Here is a 14,545-nt window from a genome sequence, read left to right as displayed (position 1 = left end):
CACATCTGTTAAAAGAGTGAAAGTTGGGGATCAATCCCAGCCTAATCCAGAAGCTAATCCCATTTACATCAATCATGTACACTGCAACTTAAAGGCACAATGCCACTCCCATTGGTTTATATCTGCAATAAAACAGTCTTAGAAAAAACTACTTTTCTGTAAATATCCCTTGTGGATGTAGTAATGTTTCACAAAATAAATACTGCCAATATTAAATAAAAACTAGCTCCATCAGAGGTTAAAAGATGAGTTAAGCGGAAAGAAAAATTACACTGTACATCATTACTGTGAGAAAAAGACCCCGACATTCTGTAGCTCTTAATACTACATTATAAATACATCATTTTGCATAGAGTGCATAATGCAGTGGAAGCAAAATGGCAATAGAAATAAATTAAAAGTAAACTATGAGGAGTGACTGATTGGAGTACAGGAATCTATGTAAAAAAATAAAAAAAAAAAGTCAGTTCAGTCAAACACTAATCTATTGTTACAGCCTTGATCACTGCTTACAAAAACATCAATGATGAAAATAATAATAATAAAAAAAAAAAAGTATAACAGTGTCGGTATGATAAAAAAAATATACATATAAAATATGGACAAAACATTCAATGTTGATAACGCTGTGATTCTTCAGTTGTTTTCCAAAAGTTCCCAGAAACAACAACAGCAGGCTAATTGGAACAGTGCGTTTGGCCCGTTTAGGAAATTCCCAAGTGTTTGGACTGCGAGAGATGGGGAATCTGCCACCCATGCGGTCAGTTTTACATAAGAAGGGGGTCAAATGGCTTAACTCCAGTTTGTACAACACAGCTTCCAAAAATAAATTTAAAAAAAATAAATAAAAAAAATTCTCCCTTTAACACTGAAAACCTGTTTCTGCACAAAACGATGACGCCGCACTGGATTACAGTATCAGGAATCATTACATGGAGGAAGAGGAAGAGACGAAGGAGACAGATTTCTGGATCGTTTACATTCAAAACAAAGCCGCTTCTGCAGAAAACCCCAGCGGCAAACATTCCAGTTACACTGCGAGAAGCAGCCCCAGCGTTTGGTCATGACTGGGAATGGAAATCTTTATATAGATGCTTTATTGAAAAAAATAAATAAATAAAAAAATTTTTACCGTCAAGCAGCTACCCACTCTGACCCAAAAACAACAGGAATTTGATGATTGGTCCGTCTGATAGGTTTATCGACTAAATACGTGATCCCAAAGCATGTTTTTAAATCGCCTGAAAACGGCGCGTTAAGGGAGAAATAAACTCTGTCCTAGAAAAAGGAACACCGTAGGAAAAAAACTGTGCAGATCCGCAGTTAAAAGAGCACCAGTAAAATCATATAATGCCGGCCGAGTTCAACCGAGACCACCGCCAGTGGAGAAGGCGCTGCTGGAAGAGCTGGTGATCCGCGTCATCGTGGTCAGTCAAAAAGTTTCTGAAACTATCTAAAATAAAATAAAATGGAAAAAAAAAATAGCAAAAAGGAGAGGAGTTCACAGGTAAGCCGAGTGTCATAGGTTCATTCGCAGGTGCTCTGGCCGCCGGGAGTTCAAGGGGTACGCCTGCTTTTTGTAGGACCCTGCGTGGAGGCCGGAGGGATGCCTGATGGGAAGGGGAGCGGAGGTCTCTGTGATGAAGCCGCTGCTCGTGTCCATTTGCTCCGGCGTGGAGACCTCCATGGGTTGGTCCATAGAGCTGCTGAGGGAGAGCAGGGCCGGAGTGTCGGTCAGCGGGGGCCCGCGGGGCCAGCAGTCCCCTCCGGCAAACTTCACCGGACTGTGGAACCACAGGAGAAGTGACAAATGTGACTGGCTGGAGAATGTGGTGAAGGTGGTCAGTGTTAGCTTTGTGGATATCATTAAACCAGCGCCACAATTTTGGTATCGGTTTCATTAAAATATTATCAGTAGCGGGATTTTCAAACAACCAAAATTGCCGAGCCTATTTACAAAAACAAAACAAAACACAAAGACTTGATAACTGAATCGAAGCTTTATTTCTCATTAAAACGACTTTTCTTTCTTCATAATATTGACTTTGTTCTCATAATTTAAAAAGTAAATAAATTCTTAGTCTGGCCTTAACACTTTGTCTTAGAAACACATCGTCACTAGCATAATTAGCATATAAACAATCTGATACAGAGAGCAGACGCTTTCATTAAAAGAACAAAATGAAGGAAACACTGAGGCTGTAAGCTCCGCCCCCTTTGGTTCTGCTATCTCAACAGTCTGCTCTGAAAGCAACACAGAACCTGAGACTTTGATGGATAAAGCTGGATGACGAGAAAGGACAAAGTGATTCATATTGAGGGTTTTGCAGACCTAAGATCCAAAACAGAATCAGCTAATTGAGCAACTTTAGAAAAGCCAATGATTGGAAATCTGAGAATCTACAGACTCAGAGCAAACATACTACTTAACTATGCTCTGACCACAGCTCCAGCAAGGCCCAGCGAGCTACATTTACAAGGTCAGCAAATGAGTCATCAACGAGGGGGAGACTTGTTTTGGAAAAACTTGTGATTCAACAAAACCCGAGACAAAAACAGCATGGTTACCTCACAGGTGTCCTTGGGCTTCCAGGGAACTTCCGCGGGGAGCGGACCTTTGGCTCGAAGGAGAATTTCTCCTTAAGGTTTTCAAGCACAGATGGAGCTACGTACGTGAAACCCTGCAGCAGAGGAGAGGGACAACAAACAAGACAGACATCTGAGTCCCACCTCTTCAAAGACCAGATTTCCAAAAACAACCCACAGCTGATGATGAGCAATGAAATTGAGTAAACCATGACATGCAATGTGGTGGAAGAGGGCGAGAAGCTTCCAGGAAAACTGGGGAGGGAAGGCGGGGGTGTCTGTGTGTGTAAAACACATGGGAGGCATTAACCGGTTCTCGTAAGACAATGATCGGTGAAAAAGAAACAGGAGGGACAAAACTGCTCTCTTTTTCTTTTCTAAGTTTACTTGCAGAATACCTGCAAACCAAATCGCAGACAGTTTGGGATTTATACTTGAAATCAGGGACATTAAGTTCAAGATTTAGGAATGAAACAAGAATTTTTAAGTGGGAGATTGGTCAACAGCATCCAGCAAATCTCCTTGTATGACGGTGCCATCAGGGAGCTGAAAGGGCCAGGAGGCATCGTGTTGCGTTTTGAACAAACCCAACAATGACTACATGGCCTATACATCAATAAAGTATAAGCCATTTGATATTTAAGTGGCAATAACGTTTTTTTCTTTTTGCTAGAGATCCACCAAGAAGGTTATTATTGACATGAGTTAGACAGTTTTAAGCTTGACCTGTCCTGACAGAAGAACCAATCGGTCTTATTCCTACATGTTATAATAGCTGTGTGCTTTTCTTTGGAGGAAACCATTTCTCTACCCAAATGCACTTTTGTGGTCCATTGATGATCTTTAAAAAGCTTGACTTACCAATTCAGATTATTTTTGTCTTAAAAAGTTGCTAAATATATAAGTTAATAAGCTGGCAACAGTGGGGTGACCACAGCGTATCTGCTAGTTTCACTAAATCACATTTAAGACTTTTTAAGACCCGTATGATTGGAATTTAAGACCTGTACCTCAACAGAAATGAACAAACATTGTCTATCCAGCCAACTCGTGACAGATGCAAAAGGAAAAGCTAGTTAGCTAACAAGGGTATGTTAGCAAACACAGCGAAGATGCCTGAGTGCAACTTAAAATTTTTGCATGACAGAAAAGTCCTGAGAAAAAAAACCAAAGAAAAAGAAAGAATATTCAGTTTTAAAAAGCAATGCCAAGACAAAATTTAAGACCTTTGATTAATGCCTTGCAGGTCAACTAACATTTTAAAATAAATTTCAGACATGTCAAAACCTTAACTTTTGCTACATAGATGTAAGACTTTAAGGATGCGCAGACACTCAGGGGTATTGTTAACCGCGCACATCCAGAAGTCAGAGGTTATGCTTGGCTGTCAGTTCCCTGTCACAGCAAAAAATAGCTTCATATGCAACAGAGATTGTCTGATCACCATTCTCCCAAACTTAAGGAAAATTGGGGCCGATTTATCGGTGGAGTTGATTTGATTTCAAAGTCGTTTGTCAAACAAAATGGCGGCCCTCTGCGTGCTAAGATCACTCTGAGATAAGAATTTTTTTTATTAAAAAAGAGAGAAAATAAGACCATCTCCGTCTGGCACTTCGAACTCACCAGGAAGACTTGATTAGCGCTTTCGCTGAGCGTGGAGTCGTCGGGGCTGTCCACTGGAGTCTGGCTGGTGAACTTGGAGTCAAACTGGCTGACATCGTCAGCTGATTGCTGCCAGGAGAAGCCAAACTGTTAATCACCGCGCAGTTAAAAGGGGTCATCATTGATTTCTACGAAACAGCGAGTGGATGTCGGAGAGAAATGAAATCCTATGAGAGCTAGGTTGATCTTGTAGTGTCACAAAACTGGGACATTATTTGTAGAAATGTCTGTAAGGCTTCTACTAGCAAAACTGTTATCAGTAAAATGGAAAGAAAGTAAAAAAAACAAAAAAACAAAAGTCTCACCAGAAATGGTTTGAAGGGAGGTTCTACTTTGCGAGCGAGGAGATCGTCCCAGTTTATAAACCGGAAGAACGAGTGATCCTGGAAGGAAACGTCATTTCTCCCTTCAGACACGCCACAGGCGAAGTATTTCAACCTTCAGGATGCAGATGGATGCGTTTACCTGGACATCAGCGGAGTCACCGGCTCCACCGCCTAGTCGTGATGAGGCACTTCGTCTCAGCAGCTGAGAAAAAAAAAAAGCAGGTAGGAGAGGGAGTTTTCCAGCTTCGTTACACATTTTTATGTTTTTATTTCCACAGTTTTCCCAGAATTAACCCCCCGCCCCCCCTGTCATTGATAAATTTGCCAGGTGTGGATAATCAAATCGTCTTTTTCAGACCTGTGGTGGAGTTTCATCCCCACCAGGCGGAAGCATTCTGGTGGGGATGAAACGATTAATCATGATTAATCAGATTAATCATTTCATCCCAACCAAGTTAATCACGATTAAACTGATTAATCGAGATTAATCTGCTGTTGAAATAATTGTCAAGTAATTTAGTAATCAATTAATCGTTAACTTGAGTATACAGAGTTAAAAAAAGACTATTCAAAACAAAAAGCCAAAACTGCACAAAGATAAATATATTTTGCTTTTAAAATATAAACACCTTTGTTTTTCCTTCACTCAGATCAGATTTACTAAAGGAATATTGTGTTATTAGAAAACTAATTTAATTATTTATTTGCATCTTTTCATGTATTTCTAACATCGTATAAAAAAAATGTCTCCAGTGGTAAAATGAAAAATCGGTGGAATTTTTTTTTTATCCGATTAATCGACAGAATAGCCAACAGATTAATCGACTGCTAAGATAATCATCAGTTCTAGCGAGGCTTTGAGCAGCTCACCTTTTTCAGGAGGTCCCTGGCGTCATGTGTGAGGTAAGGTGGAAGGCTGAGTTTGCATTTTAGGATTTTGTCAATCGTCTTCTTCCTGTTTTCACCTGTAAACGGCGGCTGACAGAGAAAGGTTGGTCAGAAACTGATCCTTTCTTCTTGGATCTGTTACCTCAAGAGTTGAGCTATGAAAAACAAACAAAAAATACCAACAAAATAAAGGAGATCGGTACAGACTTACTGCTCCAGTCAGCATGTCGTACATGAGCGCTCCGAGACTCCACCAGTCCACAGCGCGGTTGTGCCCGTTCCTCGTGAGGATCTCCGGAGCCCTGAGGAAGGAAGGACATCGTTCGCACGCCTCAACATCAGCAGCTCAAATGAATCCACAGGGACTGCAGGACAACAGACTACCGTACATGTACTCGATGGTTCCACAGAAAGTGTGGGTGTACGTTCCGTCGTGGATGGACTCTTTGCACAGACCGAAGTCTGTCAGCTTCACATGTCCTGCAAAGCAGAAGAAGATTTGCTTCAGAAGCCACCTAGACGCCACGTGATCAATGAATCGTTAAAGTGCGGAGGCCTCTGAGTTTAGTGCACTCACAACTGATTCGAATCAGGTTCCTCACGTGATTCAAATATCAAAGTCAGATATAAGAAAGCGCACGGTCATGGTCAAAAGGTTTTGGCAGAGACGCAAATGGCGTGTTTTGCTAACTTGCGCCGGGAGCTTTTCTGGGGATAACACACAATGTTTTCAATCTGATAGCAAACTGGACCAGATGTGTTTTGGGATTGTGGTTTTCCTCTGAAGAAACGCACCAAATGTAGACTCTGAAAATTTAGGACATCAGGCTTCCCTTCTGTCGTGAAGAGCACTTCGGGATCTTCTCTGAATGAGAGGGAATGTTGTTGCCACCAGCGCAGAGCTTACTCAAAGCTGGCAGCAGGTGGAGATGAGCGCAACAATTCTGTGCATGAACATGGTAAAACATTCAATCTTACCACGTATTTCTACCTGTTTTTGAGTGCAAATATATTGGTTCCCTTGAAATAAGACAAAACTAACTTTTCAGCAAAATATAAGAACTTGTTTTAGGTCAATAATTCTTGAATATTGATTTGTTGTTTTTTTTTTAAACCTACCATTTCCACTGGCTGAGCGTTTCCCATTTATCATTTTATGTAAGTGAAAAAAAATCTGTTAAATTTAATTATATTGGGGGTTTTTTTGTTTATTTTTTAAGACAAGAGTTGTGTGTTTATGTATTGTCAATGTCTTCCAGTAACATAATTACCCAGGAATATTTTCACATTTCCTGTTTAACATTTTTCATATAAAAACACGAACAGTGGGCTTAGCAGAATTTCTGGGCAAAACTCGGTATTGCAATAAAACCTGAAGTCCATATCGCCCACGGCAACAAACACGGCATTAAGTCACAATCAGTGACCAGAAGTTGCTATCCAACATGTCGGCTTCTACTCCAAACGTTTACATTTTGAGGCACTTTGATGAATATTTCCATGCTTCTAATTTCAAACCCCGTAAAAAGGTCTTCAGCACAACGTAGAAATGTTTTAAAAGTGTGTGACCGTGACTGCACTCCTCGGTCTAGGGAGCTGTCTGTACCGTTGTTGTTGAGCATAATGTTCTCAGGCTTCAGGTCTCTATAGATGATCCCTTTCTGGTGCAGATGACCCAACGCCATGGAGATCTCCGCCAGATAGAAACTGTCAACGGCAAAAACACTTTAGCAACGTCGGAAACCCGTAATTTTAGCAACTGGTTACAAAAACAGAGACAGCATAAATCACTGGGGTGCTAAAATCCCTTAGCTGATTTTCCACATCAAACGTGAAAATGCCTTTCCAATGATTTCTCTTGGTCTGACATTTTAAAATCACAAAAACCTGGATTGTTTCCCCCCCTCTAATTAATGTGTTTTCAGTGTCAGTAGCTGGAGATTTTTCTCACCACGCCGTGTCTTCCATGAAGATCCCCTCTCTTTCTAGCTGCATAAAGAGCTCTCCACCTGCAGCCACCACAATCTGTTTCAACATCTATTACACAAATAAACTTACCCAATGTTTGATATGCACGTTATGCCCTGTGTTTGTAGAATGAGCTACAATCCGCCGCGCTTACCGCTCAGATACTCCAGGATCAGGTAGAGCTTTCCTCCAGTCTGGAAGGCATAGATGAGATCCACGATGAAGGGATGCTTCACCTCCTCCAAAATGTTCCTCTCTGCTTTGGTGTGAGCTGTGTCTTTTGCATTACGCACAATCATGGCCTGGGAAGGAAGACAATGCATAGAATAATCACCCACTGACTGTATATTTGCTTTGCATATGCAGATTAGAGGTTGCCTCTGATGACGTATGAGAGGAAATTAGAGAAAGTAGATCCACTGACCTTCTTCAAAACTTTCATGGCAAAGATTTTCCCAGAGGCAGCGCCCGTCACTTTGCGAACCTGGAAGACCTGGAAAAAAAAAATTTAAAAATCGACAATCTGAAGCTGAAAACACACCAGCAATGCAGCACTATGAGCTCATCAGTGTGTGAAGGCTTTAAAATGGTTTTCTAGCCTAATATACTGTTATATAGGAGACTATCTAAATGTAAAATCTCTTTAGCTTCAACTAGAACGCACAAAAAACCCCAACATGTTTACAACTAGGGACAGATAAAACCGAGACAATAATAGTAATAAGGATGATAATAAAATAAAAAGGTAAAAAACATAAAACAACTTACTAAAAAGACGTTGTAGAAAATAGAAAACAAAACACACATCATCTCAAAAGTCATTTATCAATAAACAATCATGTTGTTATTTTTGAGACCATTTTCAAGGAAGACATTGATAATGGCATGATAATGCAAATTTGCTCTTTTAAGTAGCAATAAACTTTCATTTTGTAAAGAACGTTTAACTCTGAAACTGGAAGAGATCTTGAATATCCAAAACAACAACCAAAAACGATAAACAGTATCAAAAACCACACACAACTGAAACCGTAAATAAAATGGATTACGCCTCTACAAACAAAATTTCCCGTGAAAAGAAATATACATCATAACAATGCTCACTTTAATCTATTGATTAATTTTGCCAGCAGGCTTAAGTAACATTTCAAAGACCTGCAGGAGCTGGTTTACGTCAGCAGGTGGCAGAGTTGCACCATTTGGAATGACAACATGCTCATCAAACGCAAACCCAATTACTTGTCAAATTAAAATCACAACATAGAACAGGAAAGCATTAATATCAAACAGAGCTACATGATTTCAATCATATTGAAAGTTTTACCTTCGGTCTTCAGAGAAAACTGGAACTGCAGCGTCCCGCGTGGAGCGAGCAGAAATAAAAACTAATGGATTAACGTACATTCTGCTCCTTGGACGAACATAATGGAGTGTCACAGAAGCTACTGCTGCGGCGCGTGTCAAGCGGCAGTGTTTCGCCCTTGAGGCATCTCCACCAGATTCACCACAATTATTTAAAAACACAACCAGCAATTACATACCAGGTATTTCTAGGACCTGCCAGCTGTAAACAATGTTTCCTGCTGACGTAATAGCTGTGGCTGATGGGAGCTGCGGTTAATAATGAGCCACGTCCCAGTAATAAACTATGCAGTCATCGCAACGAGAACACAGGTAGTTTATTTAACGCATCTGGCTGGTATCTGCGCTGGCTGTGAGGGCCGACCTGAGCAGGGGGTGGAGGGGGACGACAACAACAACAACAACAACGTTTCCAGCCACAGCAATGACTTCAAGTTTATTTACCAGAAGTAGACACGACGATTAGATAATAATTCGAGGTTAGAGAGTAATTAGACATACTCCAGACAAACTGGGGGGATTTCCACTTGAAATGACGTCGGAATCTGCTGTTAAGCAGAACGATTCATCGAAGTCAGCAACAAGTAACTGCTCTGACTTTCACGTTTTTTCCACTTCCTGTGATGATTAAGACCCATCCCTCGCTATTACAAAAATAAACCAATGAGGACATGGCTCACCGCTTTCAGGATTGGCGTAACAACAGGGCGCCGTCGCTACGCCAAAAGCATTTGCAGCAGCAGAGGAGCCTTCCGGTAACTTCCATGTATATATTCCTGCTACTTCGACTTTCACACATGTTATGTTACAATCGCAAGATATTCTGTGATGTTCAACAACAACAATAACAAACAAAAAAAGAGCACATCAATGTGCAATGTAATTTTATTTATTTTTTGCTCCACCAAAAATATCTGAAATGTGTGGCAGCACTCGGGTTTCTGTGCTCCACATATCTGGACTTCCAGAAAACTGCAAGCCTGCCGAAACATTGACGTTCTTTAAATCAAGTCTAAAAACAACCCCACCAGTTTACAACCGTCTTTGAGTCATAATAACTGGATTTGCTGATGACATTTGACAAAATGTATTATTTACTGCTTGTTTCATAATCGATTAATGTATGTTTTTAATGGAGTAAAGCACTTTGAACTGCAAAAACAAGTTGAAATGTTTGCAGATTTTTCTAAACAAATAGAAAAAAATACCTCTGTTCTGGACTTTGACTGGTCCATTCTGTTTAAACCAACTAACTGTAGCTGTAGTTGCATGTTTACGGTTATTAACATGGTGAGAGAATATTCTCCCTCTGCAATCAAAGGTCTTCTGCAGCATCTGTCACTTTTCTTCCAGTTGTCTTGTCTCTAACTCAAACCATTCAAAACTACCCCCAGAGCATGATGCTGCCACCACAATGTCTTTGTAGTAGGGATGGTGTTTTTTATGGCAAGATCCCAGTAAAAGGGCCTAAAAACAATTTTCAATTCAGAATTTGCAAAAAAAAAAAAAAACAAAAAAAAAAAAACAAGTGGTTTCAATATGACAAAATGTGTAAAAATTCAGAAGCTATTTATGCTTTTGCAAAGTAATGAATATGAGATCCGATGGTTCAGAGTCCAAACCTTTTGTTTTTTCTTTTAACCACAAACATAAATATTGACGTAGTGGAACTGGAGAGTTGATAAATAACAATGACAATGTAAAACTGTGCTGACATTTCCTGTAACAAACCCCTTTGGTATAAAAATCCCCGACCGGCTGGCATCACTCTGGACTACTGTCGTGTTCTCTATTTCAGCAAAAGCTTGAAAAGGAGAGGAAAACAACCGAACCTCACTGTGATCGACTCAAAAATGTCAAAGTAATCGATCAAAAGGAAAAGATCGAGGTACAAGAACAGAAAATATGAAGCCTTACCTTTCCATAGCCACCTTTTCCCAAAACCTTCAGCAGCTCAAAGCATTCCGGTCCGATCTGCTCCGTTCCCTTGTTTACGCTGTTCTCTGAGATCTCAAACTTTTCACACCCATCCATGTTGCTGGAAAACAAAAATTGAAAACAACAAGAAGTTACCAGGCAGTACTTTTTGCCTGGATTCATGTCTAATCCTTACAAAGAATCAAACATGAGCAAAACTTTTCCAATTTGTAAAAAAAAAAAAAAAAAAAAAAGAGAGAGAGACACAAAAACAAAAGCTGACTAAATGAGGTGAGTGGGTACAGCTAAAATTTTCACTCCCACACGTTTTCTTATTTTTGTTTTGGAGTGAAAAACAACAAAATGACTTGTGTGTGTGTTTGTTTTCTTTTATATGCTTAACCAGAACCGTTGCTAGCCTACTGAAAGGTCTGAAAAGCATTTCAAGACATGGAAACAATATTAAAGCATTAAACTGTTGATCAGTCTGTTAAAGTAAGAGTGGTTAATGTTCCTCGCTGCTTTATTCAGACATGTCTGTAAAAAGTACCAGAAAACACCAAGAGGTGCAAAAAAAGAAAAATGTAAAGTTTTTTAAAATGCTTGACCTTATTAAACAGTTGGTGTTTAATTAGGATGTTTTAATAGTTGTGAAAGGAACAGCTTTACTGCTTTTAACTCATAAAAGCCAGCAATGTTTTCTTCTCTGAAGGATAATTTGTTTTAGCATTCCTGCTGCTTGATGAGATGAGGAGATGAAGCCCAGTGGAAAACGGAACAGCTTCAACATGCGTTTCTAGAAAGCATATATCAGCACTAGGGATGCAAACAATTAATCGACTTACAATTAACTGTCAATTAATGGTTTACGAGATTAAAATTAGTTCCAATCAAACTAATAACGTCCGTTTAGACGTTCTTTTAGTGTTGTGGTTTGCCCGCCATCCAGCAGAGGGCGCCGCTGGTCATCGTTGAGCGGAGCCAGAATTAAAGATGGTGAACTTATCAGGACGGTAAAAAGAACCAAATAAAGTTCGGGGTGGCATGTAAAATGCACTTTATCCGGTTCGGTTTTGAAATATTTTTAGATTTATTTATATTTATTTCAAAACTAGACAAGTTTCTTAGGTTTTGCTTTAATGACGCTCATTCAGTCGCGCTGCATGACGGAGCAGCATCAACCTCTCAATGAGAAATGATTAATGAGCCTCGAAGGCGATGAAGTCTGGGGTATTTAGTATTTCACACATTTCATCTTCTATTTTTAGCTTCAGCAAACTTGTGTCTTTCTGAGTTATATTTTATAAATATGCGAAAGTTTAATCTTGTGAGAAAACCACAATTTTCTGTTTATTCAGTCAGTATTTGACACAAATGACAAAAATGGGTAAAATATGATTAACTTTTTTTTTATTTACTGTAATGAAACTTTTTGCCCTTCATGTAAATATAAGACGATTGACCACGATTCAAGATATAGCTCAGGTTTTTAAGAAAATAGTCATATATCAATTAATCCTTGAGTCAGTCAATTAGATTAACTCTTTAATCGATAACTTGCCTCCCTAGTACTGATATGTAATCAGTAATCATTTAACTTTTATTTATGCAGGTCCCTCACTGAGACACCGGGTTTCAGAGTTCTGAGCTAGGAGGAAATATGGAGAAATGAATATATCAGTGTGTTTCTGGGTAATATTTCAGGTAAAATTCTCTGAGAAGAACAGTGAATGATTGAGAGAGCCGTCTTGAATGTTTTGTATGGCTTTATGCTTTACAAAATAATAATAATAAAGAACGTGGCACCATTTTTTACTTTTATTTTCTTTTTACTCTATTGCATCCCACAATGCAACAGCCTATTCACTGGGATCTTTCAGTTGACGGTGAGAGACAGCAGAAAACCAAAGAGTTTTCTTCAAAGGGCTTCTATAACTGCATAAAAATTGCAGATGTTTGCAAAGCTCCCTGAAAGGACATGTGGAGTAATCGGTGCAATATAAATAATCTGAACTGAATCCAACTCAGTTTGATTCTATTAAATTGCAAGAGACTGGGAGCTTCAGCTGCAGCTTAAACAACTATATGATGCTTTCTATCAGGATTGTGCACAGATTATTACAGAAAACCACAAAGCTGAAGTTTTCCTGCTAGTTAATTATTCAATAACATGATCCAAGAAATTCTTCGGAACACCAATACAAAAGAAGCCTCTGATGGTGTTTTAGCTGTTAATGTTACTGCTGGAAATGTTCCAGACTTTCTCAGAGACATTTAGTGCATTCAGCCATTAGATAAATTTATTTTAAAAAAGTAATTTGAGCTGATAATGATCAATATAAAAATATTATATTAATAAATTGAGCTTAACTCCACTATATGGGTAGGTCAGTGTTAAAAGTGTAGCTACTACGTTCCAGACAGCTGACCAAATCAGTCAGGATGCAGTGAATCATTACTTACAATTCAAAGCTGCTGCATTGGTCCATGTATTCACCATGCTGGGTCTGAAAGCAAAAGCGGCAACACAACACAACAACGTAAACAAACATTAAAGCCAATGTGCATGCTAACTTGAAGCTAATGTTTAACGATATGAATACAGAGTAATTTCCGAGCACGTTTAAAAAAAACGCAGTTCGTATTAATAACAAATAAAATCCATACATAATTAGTTGGATTTAAAACAAAAACAAAAAGGGGGGTTTCTAACATGACGCTGAAGTAAAAAGTGGAAGGGAAACTAGCTAACGCTGCAGAGATTTTGAACAGACTTGTTAGCATAATGAGATGCTAGTGTTACTCATTATAGTAATAACTAATTTCGTAAAATTATTTACAAAATAAACTACATTTCGAGGAAAATACGTCAAAGGGCTTGAACTTTATCTAACGCCCATTTACATGGTAATACACGTAGCGGTGAGAGACGCTAATATAAAGCGTCAAACCGCAGGTAACTCTATTGTCGGACAAGTATTCGTGTTTTATGAGAAACACTTATGTTGTTTTGCAATATCACGAATTTGAATTTCAGTTTATTCGATCTAGTATAAGCTCCTTATTAATTATTTACTGAGAATTTATGTACAACTTTATTGTGTATTTTACTGAGCTAAACTAACCGCAGGGTTCGGCTCATATCTAGTGCCTACATTCAATATCGATGAAAGCCTTAACCTTTCAGACACAGGACGTGGTTCGAATATGCCTGTAATTCTGTCACAGCATTATGTTATAAAAGTCTAAACATAACCACAACTTAAGAGGGAAAGGGCGGGTAATAAAATGTCCGATAATGGAAGCCGTGGAATTGAGATTAGCAATACAGGCCGCAAAGCTGCCAAGTGCTAGTTAGTTAGCTAGCAAACGGCGGGCACAGCAATAAACTCACCCCATCCTCAAGTTCGTCGTCAGAGACATTCTCATCCGGTTGATCCAAGTCTATGTCGAAAACCCCGGCCATGTCAGCGACACTTGAGTCAATGTTTAATCAGAGAAAGCAGTCCCGCTCTCCCACCTCATGGGAGAGCCATCACCGCAACAACCGGCTACAGCGAAAAGCATGAAGCTAGCCGGAGCTAACCAAAACAACACAGAGCGGCGGCGCTACGCTACTGTACTCCGCGCCGATCAAAATTCATTCACTTCGCAAAATGAAATTGTGCTAATATTTTAACCTTATGTCAAAAAGTAATTATTCTGTCATAAACCAAATATATATATATATATATGCATATTTTTAGACATCCAATTAGGTGTTTTCATTTCAAAGTCGTAAACAATTAAACGTTTCATTATTTTTTTAACCACATTTATTTATTTATAATACATTT

General features: G+C 39.1%; 1 protein-coding gene across 1 annotated transcript; it reads right to left on the bottom strand.

Annotated features, from left to right (window-relative positions):
* Positions 1–16: 16 nt before the first annotated feature.
* Positions 17–14,340, bottom strand: rps6kb1a (ribosomal protein S6 kinase b, polypeptide 1a). The gene is made up of 15 exons (XM_044140889.1): positions 14,104–14,340; positions 13,173–13,216; positions 10,710–10,830; positions 7,855–7,923; positions 7,585–7,732; positions 7,414–7,471; positions 7,069–7,169; positions 5,852–5,942; positions 5,674–5,764; positions 5,445–5,552; positions 4,714–4,776; positions 4,554–4,631; positions 4,210–4,317; positions 2,569–2,681; positions 17–1,784 (listed from the first exon to the last, which is right to left on the bottom strand). Exons 1-15 carry the CDS (start codon positions 14,173–14,175, stop codon positions 1,520–1,522), a joined length of 1,530 nt encoding a protein of 509 aa, XP_043996824.1. The 5' UTR covers positions 14,176–14,340; the 3' UTR covers positions 17–1,519.
* Between the last annotated feature and the right edge of the window lie 205 nt (positions 14,341–14,545).

This window comes from Gambusia affinis, linkage group LG15 (genome assembly GCF_019740435.1).
Source record: "Gambusia affinis linkage group LG15, SWU_Gaff_1.0, whole genome shotgun sequence".
Lineage (NCBI taxonomy): Eukaryota > Metazoa > Chordata > Actinopteri > Cyprinodontiformes > Poeciliidae > Gambusia > Gambusia affinis.
Note: the sequence above shows the minus strand (reverse complement) of the source record. Positions and strands in the feature narration are given on the sequence as shown.